General features: G+C 39.2%; 2 protein-coding genes across 8 annotated transcripts in view; both read right to left on the reverse strand.

Annotated features, from left to right (window-relative positions):
* The window catches only part of tmem65 (transmembrane protein 65), a 34,029-nt gene extending 19,395 nt beyond the window's left edge, over positions 1 to 14,634 (reverse strand). The window contains exons 1-2 of the mRNA XM_062422856.1: positions 14,447 to 14,634; positions 13,784 to 14,131 (exon numbers count right to left, since the gene is read on the reverse strand). Coding sequence (XP_062278840.1) covers positions 13,784 to 14,093 — 310 coding nt within the window. The 5' untranslated portion in view covers positions 14,094 to 14,131; positions 14,447 to 14,634. The remainder of the gene's footprint in view (positions 1 to 13,783; positions 14,132 to 14,446) is intronic.
* Positions 14,635 to 15,814: 1,180 nt separating this feature from the next.
* The window catches only part of LOC133983688 (protein MTSS 1-like), a 55,548-nt gene continuing 51,482 nt past the window's right edge, over positions 15,815 to 19,880 (reverse strand). For 6 of the 7 annotated variants that reach the window (XM_062422854.1, XM_062422850.1, XM_062422853.1 and 3 more), the window contains one exon: positions 15,815 to 19,698. In XM_062422854.1, the coding sequence (XP_062278838.1) occupies positions 19,157 to 19,698 (542 nt within the window). In that variant the 3' untranslated portion in view covers positions 15,815 to 19,156. The remainder of the gene's footprint in view (positions 19,699 to 19,880) is intronic. The other variant, XM_062422851.1, reaches the window with a different exon arrangement.

Below are 19,880 nucleotides of genomic sequence, written 5' to 3' on the forward strand. Positions count from 1 at the left end.
AAGTACCAGGAGGGCCTGTTGTAAAACAACAGATAATCACACTGGTAGAAGACAGTATTTCATTTGCAGGTTCGGTGAAATTGGATTTGATTCACTGAGGGCAGTGAAAATGTTACATAGTAATGAATGAGTTACAGGTTTCTCCACTTCTCTGCACCTAGACACACACACACACACACACACACACACACACACACACACACACACACACACACACACACACACACACACACACACACACACACACACACACACACACACACACAGCCCAAATTCAAATTTGCTTTCTCGGTGGAAAGCCATTACTGCCAAATATCAACTCCAGGATATGACCAGCTACTATAAAAAGATATTTCTATTTTTTTTTTCATCATGAATACATTTTGAGTTTGCCATTACATTATAGGTTAGTTTATGTAGGTAAATAGGTGGAGGTTTTTAGTTGCATTCTACACCCATTTCCATCTTCCTCTCCATCCTTCTCTCCTTTCCTTCCGGACTCAGTGTCACATTACTCCTAAACAGCAAGTGTGTCAGACACATTTTCCATATGCACGTCACACGCAACTGATCTGCTCTCATTTTAATCTATGCAGCAGCCTGCACCTGCTCCGTGAAGGCTTGCGCTCGGGGTGAAAACGCACTGTGAAACGTTCATTTATGCTTCAAAACTTTTTTCCTCTGTTTTACGTGTGTCACTTCAATCTTGTATTGGGTTCTGAGTGCTTTCGACACGCAGGTGAGCTACGCCCAATACTGTACCTGAACGCCTCCAGTGTCGACACAGGCAGACCGCTGCTGCTCTTCTGACGTGCTGCTCACGATTCCTGTCTAGACCCGGGGTTACAGTCTTCAGTTTAGCCTTGGTCTCATATTGCTGACACAATGAACAATTGTTCATTTCAGTAGGGGCCCTTTCCTCAGTACAGAAAAAATACTGCTGACACATTCACTCACACTCACACACACACACACACACACACACACACACACACACACACACACACACACACACACACACACACACACACACACACAGACATATAACAACATGCAGTATGTTCACCATCAGAGGTGATTACATGATGAAATATTGCCTATACCGACTTTCTCCATGGGCACTGTTCAAGGTATTATCTTATTTCACAGATTTTGGAGAATCCTCACAGCTACAAAATCAAGTGCAATCCAACTATAAATGCAAGGAGCAAACTGGCATAGATAGAGATCTTCACCAGGGAAGATATATCGCTTCAACAATAAAGTAAGAGAACTAATTTCCTCCCCCTCATCACTCACTCAGCCGTTGTATAACGGGGTGATTAATGGCTTTCAATGATCCTCCTGTGCTCATCGGTGAGCCAACAAGGTCTTTAACACTGCAGCTTTCCTCCAAACAGCTCATCCAGAATTATTCTCAGCTGTCATATAAGACTTATATCTGTAAGTATCTGTCACTAAACACTGGTATCATACAGAGGGCAAAGATGAATCAGAATGTGCTTTTTTTAAGGGCAGATATTTTGATAAACCATAGCAGGAAATGCCCAGGTTGAATTTTTTGAAAACTCTTTGGATATTTGAAAATGTGTTTTGTCCCTATATTCCAAGAGAAAATAATTTTGGTCACCTTGCAACTCTTTCCTGCACATACTGTCTACTGCCAACCACCATAATGAGCGTTTTTGGTATTACAACCAACTGGAGGTGTGTCACACCTGTTGCTGAACAGTGACTGCAAAAAATATTAATGTGACCTAACTTCTTCCAGCAATGCAATATCTTTAAGATGTGTAGGAAACATGTTTATGTAGTTTCCCAATGAGCTCAAACCAGTGTCTGGCTGAATCCTACAGTACATATAACTAGTGAAGGTCAGTCAAATTAGTCATTCACTGAGGTGAGAGTTTTTGTGCCGTTTTATGTAATATCTAACCAGTGAAACACACACAAAAAAGATATCCAGTCTCAAACTGTAAAAAAACAAAAAAAAACCTGTTTGTTTGGATGAGCTACTCCTCATGGACACATCAACTTGGCATTCTTGGATTTTCATAATCACTGTAAGTCGTTATTGTAATCAAATTTTACTACACTGTTGGGCTGATAAACATCTAATCTAAAGGGATACATGGAATCAGTTGCTGCTTGATTAAAAGGAAAACTAAAATACACTCCATGGTTTCTTTTGACAAAAAATGACAAGTCTGGGTTTATGTAGACTATCAAACATAAAGGCTGCAGATGGAAAGTTAAACATTAATATGATGAAAATGATCTATTAACATTAACCCATGCTGTTGTTGTTTCTTCAGACAAAAGAAGTCAAATTTATTCTGTGTTGAATCTGAATTATTCCTTGATCCACACTTGGTTTGATTGTGATTTTCTGACAAAATAAAAAGGTTATAAAAACTCTAGAAATCTTGTGTATAAACCGGTCATTTTGTCAGAGACACAGAGTGGTAAAAATGAATTAAAATGTTTGTTGTTTACTTGTAGTTGCTCACCTAACTATGTACCAGACTGTAGACTCTGTGGTTGCACCATGTTGAGTGATGCAAGCCTGTGATCAACCTGATAAATAATTATGATCTGTCAAACTCTGACAAGAAAGAAATTACAAAATGTATAATTTGCAGCCCAAAAATCAGAAGCTTGTTACTGCTAGATTTTCTAATCATTTAAAAATAATAAGACCAAACGAAAAGGCAGCTGAGTCACTGCCTCATTGCTGGTCACATGAAAAAATCCATTAACAAGAGAATCTCTTAGAGATTTTTCTCTCCCAATCCAGACATTTATTAAGACTGTAATAGCCGACATGGCTGTCTATCGGTCCCACAACTCCTCTGTTCTCAAGTATTGATTGCATGCATGCTGTCTTAAATCCCAACACAGCTGCTTTCTTGGGAGAATTCATTTTCACCAGACAGGAGTGGTGAAACAATGTAATGGCCTATGATAAGTAGCTAACTGCAAGCATGATTAAATGCCAAAGCAGCCACATGAACAGCAGACATCTGGCATCTGTGTTTACAGATAAACAGAAAAAAAGGATCTCTCACCATTTTGGGAACACGTTTGAACTGTTAATTGCCCTGTCAGCTAGATCATGCCTCTGAAGCAGTTATACCCAGCATTCAAAAATGGCTGTAACACATCCTTTAACAATCTCTCCATTAGAAGAACCAGGCTGTATATGTGCTGCAATTGGACACTAATTAAGAAATCATTATGTTAATGCACCACCTAGAAAGTCCGGTCTTACTGTCTAATATTGCACTTCTGCATCTGAGCATTGGTGTGCTTTATCTGACAGTCTGTATGCTACTCTGCCGCTATTGGTGAATGGTGAAACTCTATATTCCCTATTCAGAAAGCCAGATGGCACTTACTGTAAAAGGATCAGTCGAAAAACCTCTCATTGAAAGTTGCTTTCAGTTTCTCCATACTGTATGACTCCCAGCCAGGTTTACTTTAGAGACTCATCTAAAGCTGTTGAATTTTAATGAGCTTTAAATTTAACCTGTGGGTCTAAATGATGCAGAAAAGTTTTCTTTAAGGTGAAAAGTCCTTTGTCCTTTCTTGTCTTTGTTTTGCCTTGACAAATGTATCATTCCAGACTTTGCCTCTCAGTGCTGGCACAACAGGCTACAGTATTAGATTGACATGTGAATAGACTTTTGGAAATCGAAGATAAGTCTGTAAAGGAACACAAAAGCCAAGTTTTCTCTGAGCAAAACTCAATGGTGATGAATGAATACCTGTCAGCTCATTCTGAGTTTGTTTCGCCTCAATAAAAATGACAAATAGAGGCAATAAGACTGTACTGCATTTCAGGTGTCGGTGTTACAGGAGCAGACACAGGAACATTTGAAGAGGCATTTTTCATTGTACTGCAGCTTACAAATTATGTGTGTTTGTGTGTGACTTAGCCTTTATCTAGCAAATGCAGACTCAAACTAAATTCACACCAGACCAGGCATTGCGGTTAAATCACCAGTGCTCCCATTCATTTGAATGGAAGTAGTGCGTTTAGGCTGGATGCATAAAGAGAACTGGATACAGCGTTGAAGGCAGGTTACAACCTCTGCACAACCCTGTGGAGGTGCTGTAATGCCTGATCTGGTCTGAATACCAGCCTCCTTGTTTCTCAGGATTTTATTGATTTTTGAGTTGTACGCCTCCACACGGGGAAGGGATTCTCATTAACTGAGTGTGGTTTTGATACAACAGACTGTTGTGTGAAGGGGCATGGTGTGTAAGTGTATGAACATGTGTTTATCTGTATGAATCAATGTCACCTTACTGCATTTACATTTTTTGTGCACGCACATTCTTGTATTCTAGACAGAGCATGTGTGTCTGAGATCAATAGAGTTCAGCAGAACAGGAACAATAGAAGGCTAGAATCATTCATCAACTGCACAGCACCTTGCTATTGTCCTATGATTTATGAGAGAGAAAAGAGGAAATTACACGGCATAGAGAATGTGAGTCAGGATGGGCAGACAGTCATTAGTAAACATGAAATGGGAGCAATGACAGTGGAAGGAAAGAAGAACTTTTTGTAGCTGTCTAGTTTTGAGAATTTGAAGTTGAATACATTTGTCCTTCAAAGGGCGATCTGATTTTGTACCAAAAAAACCCTAAAATATTTGAGCACATAATGAAAAGCAATGTTTTCTCTATCTATTTTTCTTAGAGGCAACCACCACTCTCATGAAGTTTAGAAAAAAATTCATCTGAAGTTTGTGTTTTACATATAAAAGCTAATTTGAAGGAAAGCTCATTTATTTCTGTTTTTTCGGTTCTACCTGCCGGCCTTTACCCATCCCTCATACGTTTGCTGGAGGATTTCTGAATGTCACATCAAAACTTAAATACTTTATCCACTGAGAGAAATTAATGAGTAGCTCCAAAGATATACAAGAATAGCCGCACAGTATATACCTGTGAAAAGAAAAACAAAAAAAGCACTGGAACGCAACACTACACAAACTGAAGCCTAAATATGTTGTTAGAATTCAGCAAAGTATCATTTTTCAGAGAGCTGTGTATGGCAGGTAGACCATTAAATATACCAACCTATTCCCCTAGCGCCTAAAAGCAGCTGTGGAGGGCATGAAAAAAACCCAAAGAAAACAGACAAAAAACCACCCTCAAATCCTTGAAACATCCCCCTGACAAATAGCAAACCACAGGGGATGAAAAGTAGGAAGTAGTGTTGTTTCCTATCTGTGTCACAGCAGGCACTCTGCCAGAAGGAACAAAGGGCAAACTCAAGTGGGAAAAGGGAGATACTTTTAATTGGGTAGTGGGGCTGTGTTTAAAACAACTCACAGTGACAGTCCATAGTGACTTCACCTGCACTTTGGTAACACTAACAAAGATAGAGTGTACTATATGGCAGACCACACATTGGTTAAAATCAATAATAGCACCCTCTAATAATTTGATAATTTGATCCCACACTCATTCCATGCCAGTGGTGTCTGAAAAGCAACCACTTCTATCCTCCAAAAGCCTCTGGACACTAACGGTACACACAAAACATGTGCACAGGTGTTTTCACTTATTGTTGCCAATTAGACCTCTTTACAGGGCTGTGCAGGAGTGCACAAGCCATGCTTTACTGACACCCTGGCCGCTATTTAGTGTGGGATCACGTTCACGTTTATGATTTGCCGTGCTCTATTTGGCTTTGCTGGCACGCTGCATGTTCCCGAGCATAGAGGCTAATGGTTGAGAACATTGCCTAGAAAGTGTGACGGTGCCACAAACTATAATGAATTTGTCTAAGTGGATGAAGAGCAGCAGGTAGAATGGCAGGAGCAATGAGAAAGCTGCTGGTTGAGGATGAGTTCTAATCAGTTTGCTTAATCTCTGCATAACTTCTGCTCATTTGCTTTTAATGGTTTATTAAATCCAATCCCATAGTGTAAGCGCAATAGAGTCCTGCAAGACTTTCCTGGCTGAGTTGGCTGACTTACTGGACTAAATGGATCAAATTCTGATCTTAGACAGTGAATCTGTATTCTATGATGCTATTATAGAGTCAGTAAGCCAAATTTGCCTCATAGCACTGCATTGATCCTTGGAGATTGAATTTACACCTCAATATTTCCATTCCAGCATGGCACATTTGCAGTTTACAATGCTAAGTATGGCAGAATTACATATACAGTAGTTGTAGCCCACAGCAATGAGCTAATGCTCACACTAAAATAAGACATAAGTTGGTTGAAAATTCAGTCTCCAGCTAACGTTTTAATGTTTCAAGCAGTGAGACCATTTAAAAGGCATCCGAAATATGCAGCCGAATGCTGCACACGATATAATGATGTTCCAGGGAAAAGGCATCCTTACCAGCATGTAAGACACATGAAAATAAAGTAACAGCATTGTGTTTTTAAATTCAATGCAGTGTTGTTTTCATATTGATTCAGCCACGAGTCTCAATGTTTATCATGCTGCTGGTAAACTACATGTGCTACTTTGTTTGTTTGCTGCACAAGCTGTAGTCTCAGGTCAGCACAAGAAGCACATGCTTTTATGTGTGCTGAATTTAAAAAGTGGGCACTGCACTGGTCCAGCACCAACCATGACTGTATCAGTTGGAGTGGACCTTAATCATGCATAATACCATAATAAGACCTTAATTAATACAGTACTAAGCAACAAATACAGACCTGTAGAGAGCTATTAACCTTAATATTCACTATGAAATGCTGAATTAGTCTTGTGGGGCTGCAGTGAAATCAGCAGCCGTAGTGATGGTATAGCAAAGTCAGTTACAAAAGCTGTTAAAAGGCCCAGGTGCAGACCAAGGAGAAAACAGGCAGGTATCTATGTGTGCGTGTTGCGGTACATCTCATGAGTCTGTGAGGGAGGGATGGAAAGAGAGGAAACAACACAACAAAAGAGATAAAAGAGAAAACTTAAAGGAGTTAATAAAAAGTGAGTGTGTTGAGGTCACATTGTCCCATGTAAAAAAAGAAAATGATCCATCCCGATCTCTTATGCTCTGAAGCTCATGACCTCGTGATCGAATGGACAGGCTCACAAAAACAAACACCACCTTGAATATCAAACACATCCTGCTGTGCATAATATTACCTGAGCTTCTGTGGTGCTGGCATAATTTGATTCCTGACTTGTTCCATCTGTCTAGGTTTCACAAGAAAGATGAGACATACACAGTGATTTTCTTTGTCACTTTCATATCCTATGAATTATATTATTGTAATTGGTGCCAGATTGGCAATTGGCAGACAATCTTACAGACAGATCTCTATTTATTATATTTTTTGTTTTTTAAACTTGGCCTTGATTTGTTCCCTCACAAAGACTCCAGCTAGGGAAAAACAACTTTACTGCTGAAAAGATTTCTATTTTTTTGCACCAATAATGACGTAACTGACCTTTTCTCTTCAAACAAAAACACTACAGTGGTCCTCAACTTCAGGGTCATGGTCACACTTGCTTGTGAAATGTCTAAAAACATTACATTTTAAGGTCCATTATTGACCTTAAAAATACTAGTTTGACAAACACAGCCCAGAGCTCTCAAAAATGAGTGGTGGAATGTTTCTGTCAAAAAGGTATTTCAAGTATTCAAATCTCAATAATCCATGTGATTTCAAATAAGTGATTATTCTGAAAATGTGCCAGTTGTGTCAGCATTCACCACCCTGCTTGTGTTTCTTTCATCAATTGGTGACAGATATCACCTCATTTTGGGGGTAAAAAAAACACAAAAACTGTAAGCTCGACACTGCAATTTAGAAAAGTGCACAGTGAAGAACTGCATTGAATCTACTTGGCACACTGACACTGATTAGTCACCAATCACGGCAACTCCGTTGTTGGCAGTGAACTGCACTCAATAAACACACACACTCTCTGTGATGAATGGTGTCTTTTCTGAATGCAAATTACTTTATGACAGTGACCTGCAATGTTCAGTATTGCTGATGTGTCTACTTTGTTTTAAGGAGATTGATGTGAGTCACTTTGTATTTGTGTGGGTCACAGCAGGTTAATTATAACCATGCTAATTCACACCATTATGTGTGTGAATTAGCATGACAATAATAGTGTATGAGCTGATGCAGGAAGGAGAAATGAAAAGGTGCTGTCCTGTTCCTTGAGAGGAAGCTATAATTGGAACGCCTGTCAGAGGTTACGGCTTCTCCTTTCAACACAAAAGGTGGAATAAAATATCATCAAGCACCGTGAGAGCAATATGTTGAGGATATAAAATATTTAGAATATAAGTCTACCTTTGAATCAGATTAACGTGAAGCTTCAAGAGTGCAGACTGAATCTGAAGCATTCATAGTTCAAGAAGAGATTCAGAAAAACCCTTTCAGACCAATATAATATGGGTAGGAAAGTGCAACAAATTCATTTAGACGTCTCCCTTCCTATGCTGCCCTCTCCCCTCTTTTACATCTTCAGTTAATACTCTCCAGCCTCTACAGTGCCTCTTCATCCACTGAGCCATGATGGGAAATTGCCTCTATCCAGTCTTCTCCCACATCACCAGCAGGCAGCATGAAAGCCATGTTAGTATAGCGGATGACTGAACGCTGATGATCACAGAGGTCCAGATGAAAGAGAAGGATTTCTGGATGTTTATTAGTATATCTGATGCATCTCTCCTCCATGCCCACTCCAAATATTTGCTTCCTTCTCTGTACATTAACCCCAATTTACATGAATGTGAGTGCTGAGTTTTTATAAAGTGAACATAATTACTTTTACATACGCAGAGGTATGCAAAATGGGTTTTCCAGCACACAAATACAGTATATTATGTACATACATCAGCACTTATTCTTGATAATACAGACTCATTAAGAACTTTTTCAGCAGTGGTTTTTGCAGAATGTTATGAGTTGTTATTAGTTTAGCTTCTTTATTTTCACTTTCATTATTAAACACCCACAGCGAGACTCACATAATAATCAGAGCATTCTCTCATTTTGCTCGACTTAACCATTAATCGTTTCTCATTTTTCAGCTCATTTAAAATGAATACTCCAGTCCCAGTTATATGTTTAGTTATTTCAAATTTTAAATTTTTTCCTCAACCAGACATTTTGTCACCCTGAAAGGACTGTGTAATAATCACTGAAGTGAAGCATTAATGCCTGGTCTCTGACAGTGCAATTAGTGAGAACTCAAATATGACAATGGGAACTCATTAAGAGCCACACTTTAACTGTGGTGGTCACCATTGTGAAAAAAGGTTAATCTAGATATGTTTTATTCTTCAATATGGCCATGAAGACTTTCTTATCAATCAGAAAAAATTCAACTTCATTAAAAAAAATTGCAATATTTGTCGTGCAGGATCTTAATTTCATGTCTTTGAAACACCTCTCAATGTTAACTTTTGTTCGCCGTCTCTGTCCCAGAGCAATACAATTTGTATCAGCGTTCTTGTTAAGTAAGTCTGAGTCACCTTGTACATTCCCTGGTTATTACAGTGCAGCTCCCTCATTGTTCTGACTTCTCTCCCCTTCAACCCTTCCTGTCTGTTAACTGCTCACATCCAAATCTCTTTGTCTTCAACTGCCCTGAGTGTCTGTGTTCGCACTTCACCTCTGTCTTCTTCCCTGCTTGCTTTCAAACTTCTCTTCTCTCACTTCTATGAGAATGGGATGCACTGATATAAGAGAGAGCAGCCTCAATTCCTGCCATTCATGTGTGACCTTCATGAAAAACTGCTCCTTTCTCATCAAACTTCTACCAGTCCTTGAGAGAAAACCCTCTGCCCCTAAAATGCGCAATAAATATGTCTTTTAAAACATTTTCTAACTTGTCAACAAGAAAAAACCATGCAAAAATGTACAACAAAAGGAAAGAAGGAAGTCAAGGAAACAGCTGTCCACTCTTACATTTCACTGATGTAAGATGGGTTTGGCAACATTACATTATTTCACCAGAAAATCTAAATAAAAATGTATTGCACCACGATACTGTGATTAGTGACTTGAAATAAGATGCATGCTTCATTAAGCAGCATGCAAGTAGTTTCAGCCACCATAAAAAATACATGGAGACATTTGTTTGACATTAGAACATAACATTTTAAAAGTAAAATTAATCTCAGATTAAGTATCATGAATGGTGAGTGATGTTTTAATTTTGGAAAAGGTGGTAATGTTAGCAAAATATTCCCAGATCTACTCTCTGATCCACAAAGAGTGCTTGATGACTCATCTTTATGTCTCTACTAGCTTAAAGTTTCACTAATCAATATTTTAATATCAACAATGAGTCAGATGAAGATGTGTCCTTTGAAATGGGTCACTGGTAGTAATTAACCTTCAGTGAATCATCTCCTAACACTGCAGTTCCCCTCAACTTTATAAAGTGTAAAACCAACATTTCAGAGCACAGACTGGAATGAAGGTGGTGCCTTCAGTAAACAAGACCAGCGTGCAAATACTGCAGTACACTCTATTAAACTAGAGGACCCTCCCTGCGCTCGGATATTGTGAGTGAGATTCAGCCAGCATCTTCACCGCTCAACCAACCTGCATATAAACAACAAGAAAATAAGGGTTCTGCTTCAAGCGTCCTGCGGGCTATAGGGAGGTTATTAATGATGGAGGTTGATAAGCCTGTCAAAAAAGGTCAATCTCTCCGTCAGCAAGTCAGTGAGAGAGTGAGTCGACCAGTCCAGCAATCACTGATTCAGCTTCTCTGCAGCCTGCATATACAGTTGGTAAGAGAATCCCTGAAGGTTTTTATAGCATGAAGGTGACAATGTCAGTAAGCTCTAGCCAGGCAGGCCCCATAGGTGAGAGCAGAGGAAATTAGCCGTCCTCTATGTATAGTCACCTTTATACACTCGCTCACATTATTCTCTCATTGTCAGCTGAGTCATTCATGGTGGTTTTGAATTCAAAGGAAGCTTTAATGATTATTATTTAATGGTATTCTGCAACAATCACATCAATTGTGCAAGTAAAATACCAAAACATGAAACAACATTGCTGTTAAATTTTTAATGATCACATTATTATTTAACCATGGTTCTCCAGCCATTAAGCCCAAGACCACTGTGGTCCAAGATAAGTGCAACACCTTTCATTTAGCAGCCTCAGTGCTGTATAAAACATCCATCATGAGGCTTATGTGGGATTTAGCGCTGTTTGCTCAGTGTTGATATTGCAGGGTATTTGTGGCACACAGAGAAAGGCTCGTAGCCTGTGGTCAGGATGCAGTCAAGTCACATCCGACAGGAAAATAATGATGTGCTATTAGCAGCCGTGAGCATGAGACATCTCACGGTGAAGATGGGTCAGCTGGTCTCCATCATGAAACCATTTCTGTGTCAATTCCCCTGAGTCAAGATAGAGAACGGCAATAAAGACGACAGCGGTGTATCAAATCAGGTAATCGTACAAACTCTGGGTTTTTTTCAATAAAGTAATTTCCTCTGGGCACTCAGGCAGAAAATGTGGTTCCTAGAAAATAGCATGTCTAATCTGCTTAAGTAATAATCATCAAAGCTGCAAAAATGAAACATGTGAAGATCTTGTCAATGAAACTGCACTGATGTTTACCTGCTCATCTAATGACCAAAGTCACGGTTAGACGACACTGTCAAACTTAAGTATCATCAAGTTATCTGTCAGCAGAAATCGAACTGGCCTGTCATAGCGTACATGGAGAGAGGCGACTGACTGCTATGGCATTATATTTACATTTTTGATGCATCAGATGGAGTTTTCCGACAAAAACCTCCTCTGATAAGATGACAGGTTGAAATCTGCTCTGACCTTTTAGATTCAGCATTTGATCTACAGATTAAACATTTAGAGCCACAGTGTCAGAAGCATGCGTATATTAACACTGTCAATCTGTGCTGTGATTTATTCACGTACTTGTTACTTGTTACTCACAGCCTGAGAAGAAACAGTTCGAACACGTCACTATTCATAGCAACAGATGCATACATGTTTAACATTCAGCACTCTATTGCTACATGCTTTTACAGCAGCTTGGTGCACAGTGAAAGTGGAATGAGATACATAAAATAAAAGAGACTATTTTCACTTTGACTCAGCTTTTCTGAAGCAGGAAATATTTGGAGCTTCCCCCGCAGCAAGTCCCACAAGATGGGAAAGATGTAGCTATCATGAGACACAAGAGTAAACAAGGCTCCACTGTAAACTTCCCCACAGCAACGCAGGAAGAAATCAACAGTGCTTCATCTTCTATCTGCAGTCCTAGATCAGATCTCACTGGATCTGATTTCTATATCAATATTTTTATGACACAATAAAAGAGCATTGATTAAATTTTCAGTTGAGATTTGTTTTTTTTATGGCTTGAAATAGCATTTTCTTCTAGTGTTCATACAAATCAATTTGTAATAAATTATGTGAATCTATTTTTAAGTATAGCATAGTCTTTGCTCTTGACTGCTAAAGAGGAATATTACGGGTGAGAAGAGTTCACAGCAGCGTATTCCCAGAGGGCCTCATATGCTGTAAAGCCTCTTCATCACCATCACTCATCTTCTTCCCCACTCTCTCCCTGTTCTCTCGTATGCCTCGATATTGATCGACCCATTTCTCTCTCTCTCTCTCTCTCTTTATCTCTTTCCAAATGTGGAACATCTACCATGCTCTCATACTCCCGTAATTTAATTCTTTGATTCAGCTCATGAATGCACTCAAACTTTTTACGAGAGTAACTTAAAGATCAGATTAGATGTTGTAGCAGAAATAATGCCAAAATTACAGTATATGTGTTCACACACTCAGTCTTTTTAACTATAACATGATGGGTTTATAGTACAGGAATGCCAAAACAGGCCTCTAAATTAAACTGTAAATATTAATATGAATATAACCAACTATGTTATTCAACTCTCCCCAAAATTTTTTTAAAAAAAAATAGAAGAACCAAAATTAACCTACAATAAACTTGTATCTACTGGGTGCTCGAATAACTTCAGCAGGTAGTTATTTCATTCCAATATTCACTCTTGTTTATTACGGATTTATTCTTTTTCAGCATCTCGGTGGCTGGAACCTACCCGAGCATCTTTTGAACAGTTTTTGTCAGAAATATTGGACGATAGAAGTGGAAATAACAGCTACAGTAATGTTATTTTATTGATCCCTGCTGATGGATGCACACATGGAGGTCAGAGGTCAGGGTCAGTGGCAAAACAGCACTTGGGGGTTAGCTGTCCCTCACAGTGGAACTATGATGTTTATAGTAAAATTAGGCTTTAACAGGATCCTTCCAACTGTGTCTCTTAGGTAGACGTTACACTTAGAGACATAAAAGTTTGTTCATCTTTTCAAAGCTCTGATGCTGTAGCTTGGAACAACACATGCAGCCTCTGTCATTGATAATTAGTCTGATATAAGATTTTATAACCCCAGGGTTAACAGCTTGTCATATTGTATCTTGTGATGCAGTGGTGAGTAATAGGGCTAAATATGACCTGCTATGATGCATAAACCATTGTAATCATCATTATAAATGATTTCAATTGAGCATTTTCCAATTAAGCTCTTTGTGATGATTCTCTATGTTGTTCAATATATTAATGACATGATTTATATGCAGAATTAAATGCACAACGTTCATGTCAATCCAAAATTGCAGGTCAAATCAATTTATAATGAAAAAAATGGCCAAACAGTTTTCTCTTTCAGTGCCCACACAGTGATGTGATGTGATGTGATGTGCTGACCAACTTCAAATGTTACTGCTCCTTGTACTCTTGCACATCACCTACCTTGAGCAATGGCTATGGACTCGAACTTGTGCAGCTCCCGCAGCAGACAGGTACGCTCAGTCGGATGAAGGCTATAAATAAATTCCTTGGCCCCCCGGGGTGAGTTGAGAGGCTCCACGGGCTCCTTCAGCGGGTGTGTGCCCAGGTTACACCGCTGCACCAGCATGAAGAGAGGCGGCTCTGAGGCGAGTCGGGGGCCGGGGGATGCCAGCGCGGGTGTTTGGTGGTTGCTGAGTCCGGCTCTGGTTAGCCCGGTCCCGGCTCTGAGAGAGAGAGCGGGCCGCAGAACTGTCCGCAGACTGGACAGCATCTCTGGGATAGGAGGGGGTAGAGCGATGCGCTGGAAACCTGGAGGACAACAGCGGAGGACGGTAATGTCTAGTTATCACCATTTTAAACCTACATTTGTGAACACATGACATACATGACATAATCACATCATTTTTGCAATTATTGTAAACGATCCCTGCAGTGGTCGCATGCAAACACCGTAAACACATCCTCCATCTGTAGATAACCCGGGTTATTTGAGGGCAAAACGCGAGCCTGACAATAACAATTACACATTATTTACGAACATACTGACTCGAGCCTTCATCCTACGGGGAAGGATGAAGTAGGAAATGTCCAAAATCAAACTGCAACTTGTCTTATCGGACGCACCTCAGTCGATGCTCCGCTGTCCCGTCCAACAACCTCCAGAGGAAACCTTGAAAATACACAAGCTGCTGCGAGGCATACGTCTCTTATTTATGCGATTTTTGTAGATAGACGCTCAAAACCTCAAACACCTCATCGGCTGTATAGCCTATTTGCGCAAAATCACATTTTTGCAACCGTAAGTCTGTAAGCTGGTGTAACCTCTGGCTGGCAGGATGGTGTGAGGCGGATGGGAGGGCCAGCACAGCCCGAAAATATTTTCCAATAGCAGAGCTGCTTTCCTCCGTACGTAACGCTGACGGCACCGACAGACGTACGCACATCCAGCACATATAGCCTGTTGTAGCCTATTCATACATCGTCTTTTGCGTTTGGCATAACGAAAACCACACTGTGCACTGAAATCCTCATCGCTGGTGTTGATAAACTTGCTATAACTGAAATATGAGTGATGATGCCATGAGGTGCCAATGCTCATAAAGTGAGATAAGCTATTATTTAAGGGTCATTTTCTGTAAAAAATAAATAAAAATAATTGTGCAGTATAAAGGAGTAGCCTATATAAGTACTCCCCAGTGTGAAAGGAGTGTCTGTTGTATTCATTCCTTCCCCTTCACCCAGACTACAGTCCACACCCACAGAAAATATGACACCATTTGGAAGTTTTTTGTTTGGAGGAGGAGGAAGCCTCATGTGAGGCACAGGAGGAAAATGTTTGTTTAAAACCTGTGATTTAATGCTTCTTTCGTGTTTTTATGTCGCGGGTTTCGGCTACAGAGTGGGAGATTTATTATTTTGGTTGTACTTTCATTGATTAAACCAGCGCTTCAAGGCCTCTAAGGATGGGAAGTGATGCATTATTTCAGTAAAAGCTATAAACCAGGATAGAAGTGTTTGGAAAAGCTCGGGCAAGAGCGACCCCTGGTGGTAAAAGCAAACACATTATCTGTTTATAAGGCGGATTCAATGACTCTGTACTGAGTTCAAGGGTTCTTGAGATAAACAATATGAGCCGAATAAAAAAAGATACTGAAATTGCAAATGAAAGCTTTACTGTCATAGTTTTGTTCCTGGTCATTACTGTGAGTTCATCAATCAGGACCATTATTGTCCATCATGGCAGATGTAATATGTAAATATGTCTGTAGTATATGTTTTGTTAAATGTTTATTGTGTTATGTATGTGAAAGACAAGACAAATTTCAGATAAAATATTCCAGTAAAGTCAGCAAGACATTCTGCAATGAATGTGAAATTTAGGCCAGCAGAATGAAACCCTCAGGAAAACAAAACAAGCATTGTAGCAAGAAGGAGGTCTTGATGCACACAGAGGATACACACTTGCACAATCAAGAGGCCAGCGAGCCGAAGCAAAATTTATATTTTTATTGTATTGCTAAAGCTGTCATTACACAGAAAATAACAACCTTTCACTTTCTGACACGAACTGCATCATATCCTGTTGAACTGTACAGGGACACACAGAGAGGTCAACTCTCTCAGAGGGGGGGACATAAACTAAAACTAAACTAAAAACCAGCTTTAACCACACTTTCAAACCCTCACAAACTATAAACTTCTTATTCATAGGATATACTGACATTTGGCAACTCTGATATAATATATATTTACTATGCTAGCAATTTAAATATGGAAATTACAAGTTGATAATACACATTTAAGACAAGTGGGTGGCCAAAAAATCCCAAACATTAACATCATCAATGATCTGGTGAATTTAATGCTGTTTTCCACAGTATATAAGCAATAATATTCTTACTGTGTTGAAATATAACAGTACGGGGGTATCTGATTTGTCAGAGGGTTGTGGTGCATCCCCTGTTCATCAGATTAAGTCTGGCACAGAGATGATACATTATGTATGAAAGCACAAACTGGATTCACATGCTAAGATGTTTTTGGGAAATTCAGATCAGATTAGGCCAGACATTATGGCCATCGTGTCATTTGTTTAAATTTTATAAGACAGATGCCTACCAGATCAGCTGTTTACTTACAATTAATTTTACCTCAAATCAATCAGTAAGTACAGTTTAACTTTTTAACACAGATCACACTCAGGGAACAGCTCAAATGTAGCATGTTGCGTTATGTTCCGGCAAATGTCCTCAGTTTGCCAAAGAATTTTTAGTATTTGACATCTGAAGAAAACATTCTATCTCAACTGAACTCATAATACTGATGCAAATTTCTCCGTGAAGAAGCAAAAACATGTGAGCTTCTGTTGGAGGTCAAACAAACACACTTCAGTGTAGCTGCGTGCCACTTTTAAATCAGACAGCACCGTTAAAATGCAGTTTTTGCACATGTGAGTGAAATAAGGGACTTAAATGAATCATAAAAATACAGCCAAGAACAATTCAGTGATGCTTAAAATCTGATTTACAACAAATTATCATGTGTGGATAAACAAAAACAAAAAAACAACAACAACAACTCTATGACTCTGATATTTTATATAAGTATAAAAATAGAGATAGGTTGAGAAAGAAAAAGATTTAAAGACTGAGAAAGAAAATAAATTAAATGTGTGAGTTCCTGGACTAACTTGTACAGCTAAATAATATTTACAGTTTGATAAATCTTGTAGTAGCCATGGTCTCACAGTGCTTGAACTGAAATGCAAATTAAAATACAGACTATCCCTAAGTAATACAAATTTCTTATAGCCTATAGTCTTACAATGCTGCAGTGTGAGGAAAAGCCTCATATCTGAAACATCTTTTTGTCCTGTAAAATAAAAAAAGCCTATACCTACCTATAATGACGTATTTCTTACATAATACAGAGGGTTTTTATGTGGTTTCTTAGTTTTTAGGGTTACAAAGCTTTATATATCGGATTTGTTTCCTTGTCGCCTTTGATGCTAAATATAAAACACCAAAATTAGAGCTAAAATGACTTCAGATGACAGATGTAGAAACTGAAGTAATCAAAAAAGGTGGACATACATGCTAGAAGACAACCGAAAAGCTCAATAATAACAGCAACCAGACAAATAAAAACAGTTTGGCATCACCAATTACTGCGGATAACTCACAACGTTCAAAACATCAAAAAATATTTTGCCTTATTATCTTCTATAAAATGTTTTTCTAATATATATAAATTTGAATTAAGGTGGAGTTTTAACATGGCACATGTGTACTCTAACATTTATTAGTAGTGTTATAAGCAATCAATGCGCAACAGGTTGCAAGATGGCACATACAAGCTACAAAAAATAAGGAGCTTATATAACGTAATGGCTACCTTATCAACATAGATCACTGAGTAGCTCTACGAAGCTCTACATGTACATGTTACAGATGAAGTGAGATTCATAATGGAAAAAATTATCAAAAATAAAACCAGGTGAGTGGTTTCCAAATTCAACATTGATTATTAAATGAAACTAAATAAGCATTCTGGTTAAAGGAGTGAAGTTGAATGATTCTGGCACTGTGGAGGTGGAAATACAGGTAGATACAGAGTGTGAGAAACAACGACACACTTCTCAGATGAAGAGATGTGCAAAATGATTTACAAATCACGTAAATACTACAAGAGTTAACACAAAAAAGAACCTAAGATATAGTGTCTCTTTATATGATGGCATCACCCATGTGAGGCTTTAGTCTTCTTAGATGAACCTCGGGCTGCAACACATTGTCAGTCCATTTGCTTTTACAGAAGCTCTCTTTATTATTCATACTCCTGTCCATAGTGACATAGGGACAACTCAAGTACTATGTATTTGAGTATTATGGATGGAAGACAGCTTTGACAACACAGCAGTAGTTTGCAGCTGTTAAGGCGTCCCTCCGAGTAAGCAGTCAGTTCAGTTGGAGGGAAGCCAAATGGTGCAAACTAAAGCTGACCAGCTGAGCCATTACCTCCAAGTGTACCTGAGTATTGCTCTCTTGGTGCTGTGTCGTACTTGCTCCCGTAGAGTCACTCAGCAGTTTAAATGTTTAGTTGTCCCACAATGGTACTATGCGTTTTTAAACATATAATACACAGTGTTTATTCTACACTTAGAGGAGGCATACATACTGTCCTCCTGCTTAAAGGGGAATACTGGATACGTCTTTACTGTCCTCTTAAAGAAATGAACATACTGTTCTATAAACCTGCTCTTTCCTTCTCTTGTTATTTATTAACAAAAAGATTTCCTTATGTTGTACACTTTAATTACACAGATGAGGACTCAGATTTGTGAAACTTTTTTAGTGCTGAAATCCTTTATTCTAGGACCTATGCAAGAAATCAGGTCCTATCTTGTTTACTCAAATTACCATATAAGGATATACCAGAAGTGGGAACTATGATCCACTTTGGCTCCAAACAAATCTTTTTACTACCTTTACATCATTTTTGAGGCATCACAAACCAAATAAGGAGATGTGATCTTAGTGCTTAAATACTTGGTTGGCACCCAACACCTGAGCAATAGAATATATTTCCCTCTCTGGATCATTACAGAGGGCTTGTGTAGTAAGGCATTCTCACAGGTGAAAATTCACAGAATGAGATCTGTGTAAAATAGATGAAATAGACTTCTTGTATAAACAAAGAAGCCATATGATTCTGTAAATCACATTTTTCTAAAGCCTCTGACCCCATTTGCAAACACAATGAAGGGGGGGCCTCATGCCTGTGCCATGAGCTCACGTCTCTTATGACTCTCGTCTGCGTGTTGTGTTGTTGTCATCATGCAATGCGTGGTGCAGAGCGATCGTTGGTGAGGGTTCTCTTGAGCTTGACCCCCTTGCGGATAGCTACCAGCATGTTGCCATCTCCAACTTCTCCTGCCTCGTCTTCTCCCATCTCACTCTGAAGGTGCTGTTGGGTCAGCTGATTGGGCGATGGGATGGTGGGAGGGTTGGTCGTGGCCTGACCACTCCAAGACATCATAGGCAGTGCACCAGCATCCTCTCCTCCTGCCAACGTCGGAGAATCTGGACTCTCTTCTCCTCCACCTCTCATTTCCTCTGCACTCCTGCTGCCATTAACTGCTCCTGACATGTTGGGCACTGTGGGGATTTTTACTGGAATGACGGGCGTACGAATAGGGATGGGGCCAGTACTAACAACTGAGCCTGCGCGGCGAGCAGAGGGTTTTGAAGAGGGAGTGCGACGGATTGTGGCAACCCCAGGGGTGACGATAACTGGACCATGGCCTGTAGAATAATAGCCAGAGGCATTATGAGAACTAGATCCAGAATAAAATCCCTGACCTGAGCAAGAGGAGCCTGTAATTATAAAACAAAAATGATTAATCAATTAGAAATAACACACCTTTCAGCCACACCCTTAACAAGAACAGTACAACAAAAAGGAAATGTAAAAAGAGAAACAGGCACAAGCAAACACAAAACTATTCTGATAAGGTATTAAATTATACATTTATGTAAGTGTGTTTAAAGTAGAATTA

The sequence above is a fragment of the Scomber scombrus genome, chromosome 7 (assembly GCF_963691925.1).
Source record: "Scomber scombrus chromosome 7, fScoSco1.1, whole genome shotgun sequence".
NCBI classification, from domain to species: domain Eukaryota; kingdom Metazoa; phylum Chordata; class Actinopteri; order Scombriformes; family Scombridae; genus Scomber; species Scomber scombrus.